The sequence below is a fragment of the Prinia subflava genome, chromosome 1 (assembly GCF_021018805.1).
Source record: "Prinia subflava isolate CZ2003 ecotype Zambia chromosome 1, Cam_Psub_1.2, whole genome shotgun sequence".
Lineage (NCBI taxonomy): Eukaryota > Metazoa > Chordata > Aves > Passeriformes > Cisticolidae > Prinia > Prinia subflava.
In genome coordinates this window covers 131,536,803-131,556,815 of record NC_086247.1, presented here as the reverse complement: position 1 = coordinate 131,556,815, position 20,013 = coordinate 131,536,803, and the positions used below count along the sequence as shown (strand labels likewise).

The following is a 20,013-nucleotide window of genomic DNA, read 5'->3' as shown; positions in this document are numbered from 1 at the left end:
AGGATTATCCCAATGCTCAATGCTGATGGGTTTGTCCCCTCATCAAATGTAGAATATGATGGTTAGCCAAAGCTGCCCAGGCTGAAGATATTCCAAAACAGACAATAAAATGGTTGGATGCAGGAAATCCTCTAGCACAAGGGGATTTGGGCCTCAAAATCAAAATAGTAGTGAGGATTGGTACAAACTCATCTTCACAGAGAAATCTGGAGAATCCCTTTTTCCATGGGTTAATTTTTGACCAGATGCATTTTGTTCAGGGGCTTTGCTCTGGGCTACAATGCCAGCCGTGCCTGACACTTGACTCTGGGTTTTGTCACTGTGTAGGTGAAACTGTGACCGTCCTTTTAACTCATTTCTTTTTACATAACTTGCACAAGTTCAGTCACTCGCCCTGCATTTCGATTAGTGGCATGAAACCCCTAATCGCCCAATTAGAATGTGTAATGATACTGTAAAAATCCCCATTAAACTGAGCAGAGGAATATTTTAAAAAGCTTGTAATAGTAGTCACTAGACATGATAGTAGAAGGGAGAGGATAGATACATGAGGTTTATTACATGCAGATAACATGGTACTTTCTAAATTGAACTTCAAAGGACTATGCCGAGTTTATTAATGTAATTACTTATATGAAAAATTATCAGAATATAATGAATAAATTAAAAATGTTATCTGTATAGTATGTTATCGGTGTCGTTTTTCAGACTGGAATTAAAAAGAACACAAAGAATTACAAGAATTTAGGCTCTAGTTTTCACATTAACTTGGCATTTAAAATGCTTCTAGATCCTTTGTTAAACTGTAGTATAAATCAGATTTAAACAGAGGAAGATAATAAATCTCTCTGCTTTCATTTGGAAGAGCACAGGAAGTCAGTGATGTTTTCAGACATGTATTGCTGAATTTGGCAACACAAACACTGGAGCCCTCTCCCTCAGAGGATAAATAGTTCAGAAACCATTGGGGGAGTAGGGAGACAAATAAATGAAACCCTTCTAGTCCTGTTGCTCACCTATGCTCAGAGGTGAGTTTTGTCATCTCTGAACCTCGAGCCAGTGTTCCCTGTTTGTCCTGGGGCAGGCACACGAGCCCTGGTGCTGGAGCACGGCCGTGCAGGGATGCTCCAGCTCCACCACGGCCAGGGTGCGCAGACAGTGGAAGGAAAGAAATGTGCTGGCTTAATATTCATCCATGAGGAAAGATATTTTTTTTCCCAGAAGAACAGATTTTCAAACTTCGGAAAACATGAATAGATAGACTCTGCAAATAGACATAAATGTGTCAGTCATAGAAGGTATTTAATGCCCTCAGGCTAGACAGCAGCAAACCTGGTGATCAGACAGTCCTGTGATGGACTTGTATCCTGAATATGATGGGATTGTTCTACAATGTTGGTTTTGATCATTGCATTGGTTAGCACTTCTCTTAAATGAGAATCACAAGGGAACTGTCATTTCAGTGAGTACATAATTAGATCACATTGTGAAGCAAGAAAAGGAGCCATAAAACTTCTTATAAATTTCCTTCCTGACATTCTTTTCAGTACATCAAATAAATTTAAAATATATTTTTCCTTTTATTCCCTGGTTACATTACCTGATGAACTCTTATTCTAAAATACAGATACATGGCTTCAGCCAAACTGAGACAGACAAAAATACAGTTGATGAAGTAGAATACTGAAGCAGCAAGGAGCATAACTTTGGGAACTGGGACTTGCAGCAAAAAAAGTACCAGGTATCTTTTTAATTCATTTTGAACACAGTAAAGCAAGTCTTCTCTTCAAGTTGTTCTCTGAAGATCTATGATACAAAACTGTGCTCATTTACTCATCATGAAAGCTGCTCAGCTGGGCAGAAGGCTAGAAACAGCCTGAGCTGTTTGTCATTACTGGGACCAGTGTTCTTGTTGACATCAAACACAGACCATGAATCACAGCAGCTGAGTTGTTTATTTGAAAAGATGGATAATCTTTGGACAACACTGCACCACAGAAAGCCCTTCTAGGTCACTGGCTATCACTCCCCAAGGCCAACCTCTAATCCTTGGTGTAAAAGCTGAAAAAAAATAATGATGCTGTGGAATCATCCTGTTTCTAGAAAACAATATTTAAAAAATCAAATTTAGGCACCACCCAACACTGGACTTGCTTAAATAACAAAAAATGTTTGTCTCTGTACATTGCAGAATCCAATGAACCCTTTGAGAGCAGCAGGAGGTCTGTAGTTGCTGTGCCTTGGAGGACACTGGAGAAGCATCTGGTTTATAGCCATGGTTGGGCAATACAATGCTGGTTTGAAAGTTCAAAATGACCCAGATTCTAGAGAGAGACAGCAGCAAGACATACTCTGTCATGCAGTAAATGAATGGCAAGAGGTACATATCACAGGTGAGGAGTTCCTTCCTTCACTCTGGTGCAGCTGTGGATATTTGCCTGTTCCTTGAAGGACCCTGTCCTACACCTCCTGACCTGTTTTACCCTGAAGAATACTCAGAATATGGTCCCTTCTCTTCTGCTTGATAGTCTCTTTCCTAAGCCTTTGCTTTTGTTACCAGGAGCTTCTTGTGACATCAGTTATTCTGATTTACTGGTTTTCCATCTTTCCCCTTTTTGATCCCAACAACAACTGAGAAACTGATCGAAATATTTTCATTTGGCAGAAGGTTCTTCTATGGCAAAGTAGCTATATATGAACTGGAGGCACTGGGGGAAAGGATGGGTCTAAAACAACAGAGATTTTGTTTCATTTAATTGGGGTGGAGGAGTGAGGGCTTAGTGTCACCTCCTTTGGGATGCTTGGAGCACCACATGCAATTATGAGAGCCTTGTTTGGTGAACTCAGGAAGCTGGAATTATCAGGGGCTTTCCTTGGGACTGTATCACTCTCAAACTTTTTTTTTCAGAAAGAGATTTTTCTTAGCAGGGACTCTGTCAAGTGAAGCTTTCACCAGAAAAAAATTACTTTGCAGTGAATTTGTCTTCTGAATCACTCCTCAGGGACCTTTTTCCCTGGGTATATGCACTTATTTATACTGTGTATCACTTTTTATAAATCTTAAAGAGACATCCATTCTGGATGGCTGCAACTGCAAGAGGAATTTCAGAAATACTGCAAATACTTTAGCAAGAAATGTGGGATTATTTACTTCTTAACCTTTTACTGTAATAAGCTGAATCACACTGAAAGTCCTGTTCATTTTACCACATTTTATATGCTTCTCCTTATAAATGAGAAACATAAATACATATTCTGGAAATTTCTGTACAAGTAAATGAAGTCCTGCTAGAGCAGCTTGTGAGTGGTGAATTTTTATTATATAAACTTAGGAGTAAAAAAACTAATGTGGATCAACTTCTTATTTTCATCAATTAGACAAAGGAGTTAGGAACTTAATTTCAAATTTGTGGTTAGCAAACATGAGTGTATCCCAGGCTTGAAATCCATGGGTTTTTAAATGTGATATTTAAATCCTCAATAAGATATATAACCAAAGGATATAAATGCTGAATAAAGTTAGTTGCAATATTGCATGTGTTTTAGGATCAAATCATTACTGAGCAAGCAGACTCATCTTGTAATAGTCCATGTTTACATACATTACCACAATCATACAACAATAACAATAATTAATTTGAGAGTTCAGATGCGTGCTAGACCTCTAACCATTAGATTCTGAAGCCACTGTGCAGTTCTGGTGACCAGCTTTGCAGGGATGACTCAAAGGTCTTTGTGTCAGTCTGACATCCTCCTGCTCAGATCTGAACCTGCTTCTCTGTTAACTCCTCTTGTGTGTCCAGCTGAATCCTCCCAGTTCACTGCCTTCCTCTCTCACCCATCCATCCCTCTCTTGTGCCTCCTTGCATCCAGCCCAGGTACCTCACAAATGCAAGTTTCCAATTTCAGCCCTTGGAGAGCACTCCCTCCATCCAGCACATCTCACAGAATCACAGTCACGGAATATTCTGAGTTGGAAGGGACCCACAAGGACCACTGAGGAATGGGGATCGAACCCACGCCCTTGGTGTTATTAGCACCATGCTCCAACAATATTTGCTCATGATCCCATTTCCCAGCACCTTTGGAGAGCTGTTTGTTTGACACACAATCCTTTCAGGTGGCAGTGGGATCCCAGAGGGGACTGTGGCTGTGCAGCACTGGCCAAGCAGTGCTCAGGCAATGCATGGAATGGACTCTGGGCAGCTCAGCCTACAGGAGTGAACTGAACGAAGATGCCGCTGACTCTAATGCAGATGCTCTCTGCTCTGACTTGTTTCCTGCTAGTTTGGATGAACAACACTTCATTAAAATAACTTGTGTTGTCACTGCCTCATAGGTCAGCCACCTCGAGTTTTCACAGCCCTGTCCTGACAAGACTGTCACAAATGCTATAATTAGTTGGTGTGCCTGGAGACCGTCACAAATTTATTACAACAACCTGGGCTTTTCTCCTCCTAATTTTGCAGGAGGTCTCACCTTTTAACATTTACTTCATACATTATTTTAAAACAAAATGGAGGAAATTGTCACATCTAATTTTCACACAGGTCCAGTTACTTTAAATCTAGCAGCTCCTTCTTGTCCAGAGTGACTTTTGCTCTTTCTCCATGCATCTAAAATTCTCTTCATCTCAGAGTCTGACTGCCACAAGCTCCTAACCTTCAGTTTTGACAAAGGTTTTTTATCCAGCTTCCAAAATCTGTTTTATAGGTCATCTTTCCTGCTTATCATCCTGAGTATCTCTTTTCCACTTTGTTTCTTTCTGCTGCCTCTCCACCTTCTGCTGCATTAAACACCCCCACCTTTCCTTTTAAAACTCCTAATTACATAAATCTTTGCACTACCCAAGTTCTGCAGTGGCACCAACCTCTGCCTCTAATTAGTGTTTCCAGCTCTTCTTCAGTTGAATTTTCCTTAAAATGTCTTTATACTTTCCCCCCTAACTCCTGGAAGCAGGGAGTTAAACAAACAAAAAGCCTCTCTTTCATCTTTCTCAAAATCACATATTTCCTGGGAGTTATACTCCACAGTGGCCAATTTGCTATTTCTTGTGCTTCTGATTCATTTTGCAAATGATGAGTACTGCCATCTTTCAACTCTCACATTTACTGTGGCCATCCTCCATTGTAAATTTTGACTGCAACACTTTTGTGTAGAGATCATACCTGCATTATGTGTAGAGACATCACTTCTGTGTGGGTCCTCAGTGCTTTATAAGACCCCTAAATGGCAACCAGAGCCTGTACTGCTGCTGCACTGTAAGAAAGAGCTGGACTGAGAGATCAGGAGCACTTGTTTGTGCTGACCCTGTGAAGACCAACACTGCAATATTGCAAGCTGGTAGTGAAGGACAGTATTCAGTTGTGAGTTTGTGGCACTTAATTTGTGCAGTGCTTCGTTACCACAGTGATAAGACCTAAATAAAACTCTAAGATACAGGTTCTGAAACCTTTCCTCAGCAGACTGCCATGTGGGCTGGACTGTTTTTAACTGCCTTAGGTGCTGATTTTGGGATAGAACTGAGCAGAAAGAACAAGCAATGTTTTCCTGCTTGCCTGAAGTCCATCTAGCTTTTCATGTTAAGAGGGCAGATCTCCATTTTGACAAAGCAGCCTTTCATGTATGATACTTGCAAATATTTTGCAATATTTTTATGGGAGATAACATTCTCATGATAGTCTGTCTCACAGATTCAAGCAGTCCAAAAGGGTACAGAGAAATATGAGTACAGGGAGTCCAGCTGCTTCTATAGCATGCTTCTCTAATAGTCATTGAAAATTATTTTACTATTAAGAAACGGGGAAAAAAATCCAAAAGCAGAGCAAGAAAAGGTTGGGATATCTTAGAAATAAAGTAAATTTGTATTTCAAGCTTGTTTCCAAGAGATTTCAGCAAATGGGTTTTTAATTTTACATGTAGTGCTTAAATATTCACACCTAGAATCAACTGGCTTTGTGTGCCTATGTGTTTTCAAAATCATGGGTTACCTACAAGAGGACCCTTGCCCATGAGAAATTTCCTCAGGCTGTGTATGCCAGTTATCATATTTTCCCAGCCCAAATCAGTTGGGCTTTGTATGTGTAGAGGCACAGACCTCAGAGCTGCACAAAAATGCTACAGTGCTGGTGAGATTTTGCTGTGAAGAAACTTGTGTTGTTACTGTAAACATTCTTTACACAATGTTTATGATAAAATGACATGATGCACACATGCTTTTTTAGTGCATCTAAGTGGATCAGCCTCAGCTCTCCTGCTGTTTCATTCTGCATCATTTTCATCATGAGTATTTGCTGAATCTTTGGGTGACTTCAAAACATTGGGATCTAAAATATCAATGGTTGGGGCCATTGCATATTAAATCCCATTTCCCTTTTACTAGACTTTTATCAAGATAGCATAAGAAAATGAGCTCATTAACAGGTGTTTCCACTTATTTTCCAGGAACAACATCAGTGTCAATACTGTGTTGCTAGGTAGCCAGGTGATTTTAAACTGGAAAGCACTCAGCCTCTTCCTGCAAACCTAACATACCTATACTTGCCCAGCAGAATCTCTGAGATGACACCATTTATACAGAAGCATATATTGTAAAATATTTAAGTTCACAATATTTATGCTACTTTGTTAATTTGAAGTATATAGGTTTCTGATACATCGTCATTCATGATTTTTTTTCTGCACATTGTATCCTCAGTGTGATTTTCCTATATCTGTGTGTACCAGGTCTGGCTGGGATGGAGTTAATGCTCCTCATGGCAGGACCTACGATGCTGTGTTTTGGATTTGTGATCAAAACAATGCTGCTGTATAGACTCTTTTTATTGCTGGGCAGTGTTTGTACAGCATCAAGGCTGCCTCTGTTTCTCCTGCCCCCCCACCAGTGACTAGATCAGGGGTGCACAAGAGGGGACAGGATAGCAGCAGATACAACCCAAACTGTCCAAAGCAATATTCCATGCCATATAACAATATGTTCAGCAGTGCAGTGGAGAGGAGTGGATTTCAGGTAGGCCAGTTGTCTTTTGCCTCAGGAACAGGCTGGGCATCACTCTGGCTGGGGGAGGTGGCAAATGATTGCCTTTGCACCACCTCTCTGTTCTACCTTATTCCACTTCTTTGCTTATAAAATTATCAACCCGTGAGTTTTCTTGTGTTTGCTCTTACTTTTCCATTCTGTGGATGTGAATAAGCACATGTGCAATGCTCAGTTGCCCACGGGGGTTAACCCACACCTTTGTGTGATAGCCAAGCCAAGAAGAATCCAGACCTTCCTGGGGAATTAACTGCTCACAAACACCACAAGGAAGCTGCCTAACAGGGACAGGAACTACAAGCATCGAGGTTAAAGATGTTGTATTTCACTTGCTGCCATTTAACCCCTGATGTGATGGTGTAAAGTATGAATAAAATAGAAAACAAGTGACCCCATATGTTAATACATGGAATAAAGTGACCACGAGAGGGTACTAGAGGTGTAAAACCACGGGTGGCTCAGCAGGTCAGCTCTAATCAGCAGTTGGATATAAGGCAGCAGGAAAAACCCTTTCTTCCTGTTGTACCTTTGGAACCATGTGTGTGAACCTTAACTCATCCCCTCTTACCCCACAGAGCAGGCTTTGGCAACAGCAGCCAGGCTGGAGAGGCAATACCTGGGCCTGCGTGCCTTCCATTTATCAGCAGGGATGCATGGAATATCAACAAGGTGAAAATTTCCACGGGTGGATAAAAACTGGGATTTAATGACAATCACCAATAAGGCAACATAAAATACTTCAGCTCTGAGAACTTTTTGTGGGAACAAGTTATGATGTGGATGCAGATTACACACACATACTGTTCTGCTATTGCCAAAGTTTAATTTTTGTCGCTAATGCATTTTGCTAGCAGAGCTTAAAGGTCATGTCCCTAAGGATATGGCACCATTTGTGTTAGCAGAGCCTGGCTTTCTCTTCAGATAATAGTCATCTTGGAGTCAGTATTATTAGAGGACAAGTGAAAGTGAGATTGGGGGAGGGGGGCAGAGGAGGGGGTGTGCTATGTGACTTTACATCCATCTTCATCACTGCAGGGTCACAGAAGGATTGCCGTGTGTTAACAAGCAACACAGCTCCAAGCACTCAGGTCCCAGACGCTGCAGTAGGGATCTTTTCAAGGTGAGCACACTGGCCTAATGCAGAATGTCTCCAGCAAGGGAGATTTATGAAAATCTACTTTATACTGGCAGCAGAAGGCCTGACAAGACGGTGCTCTCCCCAGAGAAGTTTCACTGACTGTTTTGTCTCCCTAGAGAGCCTTACTCCTTTCCTCTGACAGATCACTTCATGCAAGGTCTTACTCTGCCCACATAGCACTCCAAATCAACAACATTAACTGCCTCTTCCACAAACACACACTGCTTGTAAATGTTCTCCTAAGCTTTCTGAAATTCAAACACTTGGCCCAGGAATGTAACTTGAACACACTGCCTTTCAAGAGCCCCTCAGAAGTGTTACAGGGTCAGGGGTTGGGGGACACATGACAAGCACTGGGGTTTAGAGAGAGCTGGGACCACATAAAATTACCCCATAAAATCAACAGCAAGAGCCTTGAGATCTGAGGAGTGCAGAGATCAGTGTTACACCCCAAGCCACCATCTGCACCACGCTTCACGGATTTATCTTTCTGCCGTTTCATCTTACCCTGCAAGGAACAAATAGCTCCATCTGCGGCAAGGACACTGCTGGCACACCCCGTGCTCCAGGCCCATGGCCACGCTGCTTCCAGCTCCAAACAAGATCTTCTTTTACACTGTAATGAACGAGCTGCCAGCCCTGCTCTCTCCCCTTCTTTGGAGATGACCCACACCTCCGTGTGAAACACTGAAGTGATGGGGCTCCTGGCTGGCATGACACACTGAGGCAAATGTTTCCCCTTGTCCAACCTGCAAGGGATATCTTGGCAACTATTTTTCCTGCACTTGATAATACTTATATTTGCAGCATGATTCAGCATGACTCAGTGTCAGCGGTAGAGGCCAGGATTTGTAGTGAATTCTTACCAAAGCCAGGAAAGGAGATGCTTGGGTCATAAAGTAACTGCAAGCTGCTTTTGTTTAGGGTGTTTCTTGGAGAGTTGATGTAAGAAAAGGTGCAGTAAATAATGTGCCTGGCTTTTTATAAAACAGATGCCCCATTAAATGCAAACATGCTTTAACTTGGTAAAAGCTTGTGGAAGAAGGCAGCAAACAACAATATCATTTTGCATGTTTTTCATGTTAATTTTTATGCCACAAATTGAAAGACTTAAAACAGAGCTGAAATCCTGTCCCTACAAGGAAGCAAAACATCATCATCAGAGTAGTTGCTATCTCTGTGGTTTGCTAATTGCGTGTTTCTGCTTTACTGGGTTCCTGAGATGGGTGATGGAAATACAGAGATGAGAAAAAACCCCACCAGCTTATGAGCTCAATGAAAGCTACAAAAGTGATTCCACATTCCTGAATTCAATGAATTTTCAATACTACTGCCCTTGGAAACAGAAGAGGTTTGGGTTGGGGAGAGAACAAAGAAAGACTTTCACAGAAATATTTCTGCCAAATAAAGACCACGGTGGGAAGAATGACACAAATTGCAGGGTGCATTTGGAGAATCTGTGCACAGCTGGAAGCTTGTCCTTCCTCTGGCAGAAAAAGTCTGTGTAACATCTCTGCATCCTGAGATTGTACAATTTTCAGAAGACGAAACCTGGATTTCTCTCATTTGGCACCACACTGGTGTCTAATTTAGGCAAAATTTTCATTGATTTAAAAGACCCTGACATATGCTTGCAGATCATTCCCAAGCAGCTGCAAAGAGAGATGCTTCTCAGAAATTTTGAGTTGCTTGTTTTTCTGTGAAAGAAAGACTGCAGTAGCCTGGCAGAGATTTGTCCTTCATAAGTGATAAAGTGAGAGTTTACTTAGAAATAGGGAGAAAAAAAGGAATATTTTTGCAATTCACTAGGTGCTAGGATCTAGGCTAATTCACTAGGTAAGACAGCATCTATCAATTAAGCATGGTTAATTACAGCTTCCTAAGAAGCTCTCAGAAATGATATCCCTAATTGCTGAAAGCAAGTCACAGACTGAATAATGGCAGTGTTGGTACAAGTCTCAGCCAAACAGCAGAGCTACCTGATGTGAATGGTGCACACAGAAAATACAAAAGGCTCAGATGCTAAACTCAGTTTCAGCTCCTGGACCAGAATATTTTATTTATGATGATGGCATTTTTCCCTCCACTAAGAACAGGGGTAGTAATGTCAGATTCAGACAAAGACCAAGCCATCAGCTATTATTAAGGACTTAAATGTAATTTTCTTGAAATTATTTAGTTAAACATCCTTAAGTGCTTGTGTCCTCCCTCCCTTTTTCCTTCTAGTGCCTTTGTCTGTTTCTTTATTTTTATTTTTCCTCCTCTTTCCTGCACTGCTCTCTGCAAGGTTCCAGCTTCCACCATTTCTCAATTTCCTTCCATAAAATGACATACCCAACATTGAAAATGACACTTTAGCTCCTGTTTCAAAGATGCTAGCAGGGTCTAGAGGATTCACACTTCCAAAGACCTTTTTATCAAGCTGTCTGTACATTCAGGGATTACGCATAAGACATTTTGCCAGCACTACTGTACTGCTATATGGCAGGACAAGTTCCCATTATCTCGTGTACCACAAGAGATAAATGCATATTCTACATACAGCAGATTAAAATAGGTAATTGCAATAGATTTCCACCTCAAGATGCTGCATACTGTGCACCACTGCATTGTAATAGAAAGGTTCAATCCCAATCCCAGAGCACGGAGTTGCAGATGGCTTGAACCCAACTCACCTATACACTTGTCTAGACAAATGTGCTTCTAAAACTGAGCTTAGACATCATCTAATCCCAGTAAATTGTGTTAGGTAGCCTCGTTAAAACCCAAGTTCATTTTAACCAGATAACATGCATTAAAATATTATTTGAACCACAAAGACCTGGGCTTTAAAATCTTACCTAACATTGTTCTCGAAAAGTACCTACTTTATACTTTAGACTAGACATGACTATCCATTTTGATGGGTTAAACTGATTTATTTTTCAGTAATGTTGGTTCACTTGAGTTAACAAGATCAAAAGCTCCCAACACTCATTAAGTTGCAGGCTAGGGCCCTTGAAGGCACATTATCCGCTGTGCCTGGACACGCACGTGGAGAGGACCCCAAGTTTCCCCCGGGGGCCGGGTGCCCTTTCCCCGGGCCCGCCGCAGCAGCGGCCAAAGCCGCCCGGGGGTACCGCAGCGCGTCCCCGGAGCCGCGGGGCAGCAGCGGGGCTGACGGCCGCGGGCACACACGCTGTCTGTCCGTCTCCGCTGTCTGTCTCCGCTGTCCCCGCCGCACCGCTCCCGCTCCCGCTCCCGCGCCCGGGACGCGCCGCAGGCAGCGCGCATCCCCCGGCCCGGCCCCAGCGCTCCCTGCCTGCCCCCCTCACGCCCCCGCCGCCGCCGCCGCCCTTCCTCCCCGGGGCTCCCCGGCCCGCCCAGGCTCCTCCTCCTCCTTTCTCTCAGCGCACCCTCCCTCCTTCCCTTCCTCACGCCCTCCCTCCCGCCGCCGGCGCCCGCAGCCCCTCGCCGGACTTTGCTTTCGCTGCTCCATCTCCGGCGGGCGCTCCGCGGCCCCCGCCCCGCCCGGCGCGTCCGGCCGTGCCGGGGCAGCCCGGGGCAGGGGTGCGGGCTATGAGCCGGGCGCTGCCGGCGCGGAGCCCAGCGGCAGCGGCAGCGGCAGCCGCGGCGTAGGGCTGCTCTCCCGGGCGGGAGCGGGACCGTCCCGCGGCGCCCGGGGCTGCTCGGGGCGCGGGGAGAGCCCCGCGGCCGAGGGGCGGTGTCTCCCCCGGGGCCGCGGAGCGCGGTGGCGGCCGGCGGGAGGGGGCGGTCGCCCCCCGATGTGTGACATGATCGACTCGCAGTCCGCCGAGAAGATCAGCAGGATGAAAAAGTTGCGAAGAACTTTATCGGAGAGCTTCGGCCGAATAGGTGAGTCCCGGGCCCGCGTCCCGGCGGCGCTGCCCGGCGCCCGGCGGCCCCGGCAGGGAGGGGACGGGGGCGGTGGGCGCAGCGCTGCCAGGCTGGGAACACCCGCCACGAAGCCGGCCCCGAAAAACGATTACTGGGATGAAAGCTCGTGAAATAAACGACTCTGGTAGCCCCAGCCGTGCTGCATGGGTCTGTGATGGAGTTAGCCCAAAATCGGCTGCGAAGAACAAACTGTAAATGAGAGTTGGCTCACGTGCCCCCACCGCCAAAGAGAAACGTCAACAGAGAGCAATCGCTTATTTTCATTTTATTGCTGGTCTGGAAATTTATTTTTTTGTACGGGCTGCAGGTTGGTTTTAGTTGAGGTGTGAGATGCTGAAGCAGGTAATAGCGGCCCAGTGATTTAGGGGGCCAGACAAAAGAAGTCTGTCTGTCATCTGCGGTGAAGTCCTGTCCCTCTGTCACTGACATAAAGCATCCTGAGGCAGCGTCCTCTGAGTGCCACTGCCAAGCGTGTTACCTCCCGGTGCCACCACACCGGGTTTGGTTTTGACACCAGTTTATTTTGCAGTTGAATTTGTTACTGAGAACAATGCCAAAGAGTTCTGGTCTGCTCAGACTGGTGTTTTTCTTAGTGTTTGGCACACTGTGTTGCTTAATTCAGTGTTTAAAGCATTAATTCCCACTGACATCACCAGCACGCAGCTGAGCAGGGGGAGAGGGTACCTCGGAGGAGGTGTGCAGTGTCCCCTGGCTGGTGGCACACAGCAGCTGGAGGAAGTGCTGTAACCCGCGAGAGCAGATGCGGCAGCCTCTGCCCTTGCAGACCTTCTGCCCGGGCCCTTGCACGGTCCCTACCCATCACTGTCCCTTTGAGAGGTGTTCCCTACAGCCAGCCGGGCTGGCAGAGCTGCTTTGTCCCAGAGAGGCTGTGAAGTGCCCGTGCCGCAGCCAGAGCTTGGCCTTTGGTTCTCCCCAGTAACCCTGCCTAGGAGATGGGCTGGCACACTTGGGCATTATAATTTTCCACGTGCTGTGTATGCATTCGAGCACTGCAAGCTTTTAAGTGGATGACTGTGTTTGAAATCAGGTATTTTTTATTGTCCTACTCCAGAATGAAAAAGACTGAGAAAAGCTTATTCTTACTTGTAAACCACAGAGTTTCAAGAAGAAATGCAAAGTTACAGTTGTAAAGCAAATATCAAGTCAGTCTTACAAACCTCTCTGTCCCAATATGAAAACATGTTTCACCTATCATCAGTCTTAAACTTGTAAAATACATTTATCTTCCTTTGATTAGAAGAAAAAAAAAGAAGCAGTCAGGGGTTTGGTCTGTTGTATGTCTCTGTGCGTGTATAAACACAGAGACACTTCTACAGAACTGTGAAAGGGTTTTGCTAATGGTGGAAGTCATTAACAAAGAAAATGTTTTGAATGAGGATGCTGCTTTGTTGTAACAGTGACAGTCCCGTTAATGCCTTTTAGGGATCAAGGGCCCTCTGGCTGGTAATTTCTGCATGTTTTATTTGGCTCGGCTGGGTGATCATCTCTTTTTGTCATTTTGCACAATTAAACAAGCTTTTAGTTTCCTTGGGAGCTCTGGCCTGGTTTTAGATACACGGATATTTATGTCTACCAGCTCCTCCAGCTCTGTGTGTATGTGTGCAGAGGTGTAGGAGTGTAGTCTGGTGTGCGGTTGGTTTGTTTGTTCGTTTGCTGGTGGTTGTTTTGTGATTAAAACACAGCTGCTATCAGCAAGTTTATTCAATCTTCAGATGCTCAAATATATTGATCATCATTTTGGTAACTGCTCTTTGAATAAAAAACCCTTCTGATTTATCTATATGAGGCTTGAGGATATCCACTCTCTGATACCAGAGCCACAGATAAGCCCAAGCAAAGAAATTCTAAACTTGCATACCAGCAAGTCCTTGGTTAAAACATGTGCTGTACTTAACTCTTATATTGAAATGAAGGAGAGAAAACAAAAACCTCAAAAGACAAAAGTCTTTCTGGGTATTTGACATTTGGGGTTTAAAGCTCTTTTTGTAAGTGCTGGTTGCTTGATATGGTTAGCAAATTACAAATTAAATATGTATTTAATTGTAACTTTTTCAGTTATCTGTTCAGTTGTGATTTGTCATAAATCAAAAATTCCTGACAGTGGTAAAGGCCAGGTTGGATGGGGCTTTGAGCAACTTGGTCTAGTGGAAGTTGTCCCTGCCCATAATAGGGGAGTTGGGATGATCTTTAAGGTCTCCTCCAAACCAAACCATTCTGTGATTCTATAAAGCAGTGATGATATATTAACTTTTTCTGTTCTGCATGAATCTCTGTGTTTTTGTAGGTTTAAGTACACAACCCAGCATCATGAGCATAGTCCTATAGATGATGTGAGAGTACTATGGTGTTTGAGTCAAATAATCAGTGAGTCAAACCTTCATGTGTTGCAGTGGGAAAGATCTGAGGATCGTTCTTGAGATGATAAAGCACTGTTACACCTTCCCCCAGTGTTGATGGTATTCTGTCTACCAAATGCAGTTCTCTCAATCCTGCAAGACCCCAAACTTAGGTACCAGATTTTGATACTCAGGCTTATGTTAGCCTCTTGGATAAGAGTGATGGAAATGTATCCTAATTGTCATTGGCAGTGAGGTTTTTTTTGGTTAGAGCTTGCAATAAACTGCATTTTAGAGCCACTTCTCCCCATCAAATAATCGTCTCAATTTGAGAAGTTTTAGCTGCAATTAATTTTTAAATTTTTTTACAGTGCGCTAAGGTGTGTTAGGTAACGTTTGGAGCTATTTCCCCACCATCTCTAGACAGTGTAATTATTCCTGGGGCACAGCAGAGGCCCAGAGGGTACCAACAGCAGCCTCAGGGAGACTTGACCCATTTTCTCAACTGTGCACTGATGCTTTGCAGCCACCAGCTTTCCTGGAAGAGGGTGATGAAGATCTGGCTCATCAGACAAAACTGGGCTCAGTCCTGTAACTGTTAGAGTACCTAATATTAAAAATGTTTACTGAGTTGAAAATGGTGATGTTTGAAATTGCCCATTCAGTGAGCCTTTTCCTAAGCATTTGCTTTGTGCCATTATGTGCAAATCTGGCAGAGGTTGATACAGTGCTGTGGTGTGCTGGGGGAAGTGTGTGAGGCCTGTGGTGCTTCACAAATTGCATGCTTCCAGTTCTAGAGAAATGAACTATCTTTGCAGCTTAGGTACCCTTTCTCCTGGCAGAAATTTTCTGGTGTTTCAAGGGGTGTCCCTCTTGAAAGTTATCTCATCATGAAGAACTTACATTGCTAAGAATCTGAAACATATACATAATTCTTTTCATTCGTAAGTTTCTGCCAGCCTATTAATTTTTATATAAACATCCAGATTAGTTTAAAAAATTTGGTTTCCTTACTTACAGACTGCGTTGACCATATAAATGAAGACACCATAGCTGTATCTTAACCAACTTTTAGAGATTCAGTTGACTCACTGTTTAGTTTAGCATTTAAACCTTTATTAGGTTTGGTTCTTAGTTTTGCCCTTTGATAATTATGTAATTAAATTATTAGTGAATAAGTTAATAAAAGTCTTCTTTTTAGTTATGTGAAGAGTTCTTAGCTGTGCATTTGTTGAAGTTTGTATAGTACCAGAATCACATTTGAGATCTCTTCAGCTCATGCCATTTAACTCCTGTTTTCTTATGAGTTTCTTTAGTCAAAAACTAACATCAGCTTACAAAGAAAGGAAGAAAAGAAAAAAAGGAAGAAAAGAAAGAAAGAGAGAAAACATTGCTGAGATTGATCACGGGGTGCTGAAAGCAATCTGGGCATCCCTGGGCTTGGTTACTAGCTCCTCACTGATACAAAGGTTATCTCCACTAATCTCCTCTGATGTACATTCACATAGCTCACATACCTGAGATAATGAGAACTTCATTTGTAAACAGTTTATTTTTTTTTAGTTCAGCAGAACTTTTTTTTTTTTTTTGACAGTTTAAAAAGGAAAAGATTGCATCAAGGAGAAAAAGGTATTTTTAATAGTTTGTTCTATAAAATATACTGCTTTGGTGTCTTCCTTGGGAGATGCTCTGTAGTGGATTGGTTGAGAATGATATTATTATTAAACTCATTAAGAATCTCATTAAGTGGGTGGCCAGAACTCTCATACTCTTTTTGTGATTCTTAAAAGCCCTCTTTTAGTCAAAGGTAGAAGCTAAAGACAAGCCAGATATATACAATGGACCACAGATTCCCATTTCTTCTTTTTCTGTTACACTGTGAATTTTGTTAGCTATCTGTTTGGCTATTCCTGTAATGTTGTGGTCATGTCAAAATCTTGTGTTTTGGTGAGGGAGAAAAGCTTGTCAGCACGGCCTAGGTGTGTCATTTACTAATTTATAGCTTGCATGTCACTGTGACCTGAATGGTAATTGAGAAGATTAGAAGTGTGTTCTTAAAAAGTATTCCACAGGTTGGGGGTTCTCCTTCTCTTTCCTTCTCTCTCTGCCTCTCCTTCCCTGCCTCTCCTTCCCTGCCTCTCCTTCCCTGCCTCTCCTTCCCTGCCTCTCCTTCCCTGCCTCTCCTTCCCTGCCTCTCCTTCCCTGCCTCTCCTTCCCTGCCTCTCCTTCCCTGCCTCTCCTTCCCTGCCTCTCCTTCCCTGCCTCTCCTTCCCTGCCTCTCCTTCCCTGCCTCTCCTTCCCTGCCTCTCCTTCTCCTCTTTCCTGACTCATAGTTCTGAGTACTTGGGATTGGCAGTCTGCAAATGTTTTGATCACCCTTCAAAACCATAAAAATATATTTAACTATCAAAATGTACAATGTGTGCCTCAGATCTCCTCAGCAAAATACCAGGGTTTGTTTCCTTGTTTTTACCACTGAGCATGAAATCTAGATGAGTAACTCTAAAGCAGTGATCTTCAAAGGTTTGAGGGAAGCCATGTTTCATGTGCTAAAGAAATGAGAGTTTAAAAGCAAAAGAAGGCTGGACATTCCCTGCTTTTCTGTACAAAGATAACTGGGATTTGTGCCTTGCTGCCCATGGTAGAGATTCTGGAGGTGCAGCACTGTTTGCACAGGTGGTATTGCCTCTGTATACAAACTCAGATACAGCTTCTACAGTTTTGGCATTGCTTTTGTTTTGTTTTTGTTTGTTTGTTTGTTGTGGGTTTTGGTTTGCTTTTATTTTGTGTTTTGTTTGGTTGGTTTGGTTTTTGTTGTTCTTGTGGGGGGTTTGGGATTGTTTTGTTTGTTTTGGTGGTTTTTGAGGAGGGGTCTTTTTTTCTGGTTTTGGAGCTGATAACACAGTTGCTTCTGAAGGCAAGAATTGGAAGAGGTTTAGAAGTTACTAGTGATTTGAAGGCAGAAGGAGCATCTAAAAGAGAAAAAGAGCTACTGGAGTCTAGATCCTCAACCATGCTAGGTGCTTAAATATTTATCTCCTGCAGAACTATGCAGGAGTGTAAGAAACATTATGCTGCCTAAATGATGAGGAGGGACCCTTTGGTGCAGCACTGCAGGAGCTGCATGGTTGTTCAGATGGGCTCCCTCAAACTGAAAACCTTTGTGATTTCAACTGAAAAGAAACAGTGCAATCACCAATGCAATGGTTCATCTAATTTTAGCTCTTCAAGAGAGGGAAACAAAGAGCACTCTCAGGTCACGGCGTGCAGCACATGGAGTGCAGTCCCTCCTGGGCCTAGTTGAGAAAAAGAGCCAGTCTCCTACCTTCGGACTGACACAGCTCAGTGAGGATCTGGAGAAATTCAGCTTCTTCATATTTCAATAAGAATGTCCAGTATGATAAAGGAAATCTTTTCATCAGCCTAACCTTTGATTCAACTGCAGGACTATTTGTGTGTTCATTTTCTTACCAGTTCACATATTTTCTGCACTGTTTTTCTCTCCTGTGTTTGTTGATTAATTGTCTGTTAACAGTGTAAGAAAGAAATCTCTTCTGCTTTAGTGTAAGTCATACTAAACATTATAAAAAGAAAAAAAGGAAAAAGCAGGTTATAATGCAGACTATTTCATAAAGAGTTAGTACTCGACAAATTGAATACATGGTTAGGTGTTTGTTATACTTTTCCTTTTTGAAGTTCAGTCAAGCTCTCCATAAAGGGTTTTTACACTCACCAGGGATTAAAATAAAAAACCAAACTCACCCTTATAAACTCTTACTTTCTTTAACCTGAGAAGATATTTTTCATAAATATGTAAATTTGCTTAGAGACTCTTTGTACAGTTCTAAATTCCATTTACAGATTCAGATTTTGTGTATAAAATTGCTATTCATGCCAGCCTGTTCTTTCCTATTATAACAGGAAAACGATTCTCTGTTTTTGTTTGTTTGTTTGTTTTTGTTTTGTGGTTTTTTTCTTTTCTATTGGTTTGTGTTCATTGAAATGCAGTAGAGATAATAATTTCTTTTTTCTTTTTATTTTAAAGCCTTGAAGAAGGAAGATAGCAGCTTTGAGGAGGTAGGTTAAATGTCTCTGTACCTTACATAGTCCAGGTATACCTTTAGTATTTCTCACTGGTGCTAGAAGAAACCCACAGATAGTAGTGTTATGATGTACATGTGAATTAATACATGCATATTGCTTAAACATATTTTCATTTTCTAAATAACTACCAGAAAAATTTGTTACTTGAAGAGTCTGAATGGAATACTTAGGGTGATTTTTTTTAATGTAATGCAACAGAATGTTTTAAGAAAAGTGGCCATTTAAAACTGTTGCATGCTGAGAAATGTTGCATGCAGGGAAAATACTTTATAGAACTTTGCCTTTGATAATTCCTGTAACTGTAGGCCTGTGCTGTAACAGGCAGGGGAAAAACATCACTCCTGAGAGAACACCTTATGTAAAGTGCTGCTGCATTGGCTGCCTGCTGAATATGTCAACTGAGGGAGATGCTTATTATGAAATTAAAAAGAAACCCAACCCAACAGCACAAAACCAGCATCTATTATGTTGGTAAAAATGATACTTGATTATTCAGTCTAATCAGTTTGGGGTCTTGACCTATCTGTGATATGATTTGCAAGTTAACTTGTAAAATCTGCTGCTCACGATTTGTGCTTGAGAGTTCCAGGGCAGTGCAGGTTATCCCGCAGAGCAAGTTTATGCAGGAAGAGGTGTAGCCTTGGTGTGAGTGACTGGTCATATTGTAGTCAATGCTTGCCTTGTACTTCCCTCTGCCACCATAGCTGGAAGCAAATGGAAGTATTTTCATGTGTTGATGTTACACTTCTGGCATTTCTTCTTCATTGCCTGCTGTAAGCTTAAATTCCTGGCTGAATAGAGCGAGATAGCTGTTGTGTAATGCCAGACTCTAGAATAAATAAATGATGATGTAATGTCCTGGATTCTGGATCAAATCAGACTCCATCTCTTTTTAAACAGATCACACTGATGCTCAAATACAGCAATAACAATAGAAATGTTTTGTGATTTTTCTGACGTGTTGCAAAAGCCATCACTCACCTTGGCCCCTCTCAGGTCTGGAGTGAAGGTCATGGGGTCAGGCTCTTTTTTCAGGAGCTCTGTTGCATCGTGTAGTGGTCCTGACTATTTTATTTCTCTTGTAACACTCATGGAATTTGATTCCCCCCTAAAAGTTACACCTGTGCAAATACAGTTAGTAAACAGGTTAGTAAAGTCTGAATCCTTGTTTTATAAATCTGGTCTGATTCCGTTCAGCATTGTCATCTGAAGGCTGCAGTGGTGTATCTGTGCTATAACCTACTCAGTAAGTATTACTATAGTAATTACTATTATATATAGTATTATACTATTTTATATATAGTATTACTATATAGTATATAATAGTATTACTATAACTTGGATTAAATTTGACTCAGAATTTGAAAGGTCTATTAAAAAGCATTGCCATATGAAGATGGCGGTTCTTCTGTCCCCTTCCCAAGGATTGTTTATCTGCAGGTTGCGTTTATTTTCTTTAAAGCTGTTTTTCTTCTTTAACA

At 42.4% G+C, this 20,013-nt stretch overlaps 1 protein-coding gene across 2 annotated transcripts in view; it reads left to right on the top strand.

Annotated features, from left to right (window-relative positions):
* The first annotated feature begins 11,565 nt into the window (after positions 1-11,565).
* CDK14 (cyclin dependent kinase 14) overlaps positions 11,566-20,013 on the top strand; it is a 340,143-nt gene continuing 331,695 nt past the window's right edge. For both annotated transcript variants that reach the window (XM_063412536.1, XM_063412527.1), the window contains exons 1-2: positions 11,566-12,029; positions 18,474-18,505. In XM_063412536.1, the coding sequence (XP_063268606.1) occupies positions 11,939-12,029; positions 18,474-18,505 (123 nt within the window). In that variant the 5' untranslated portion in view covers positions 11,566-11,938. The remainder of the gene's footprint in view (positions 12,030-18,473; positions 18,506-20,013) is intronic.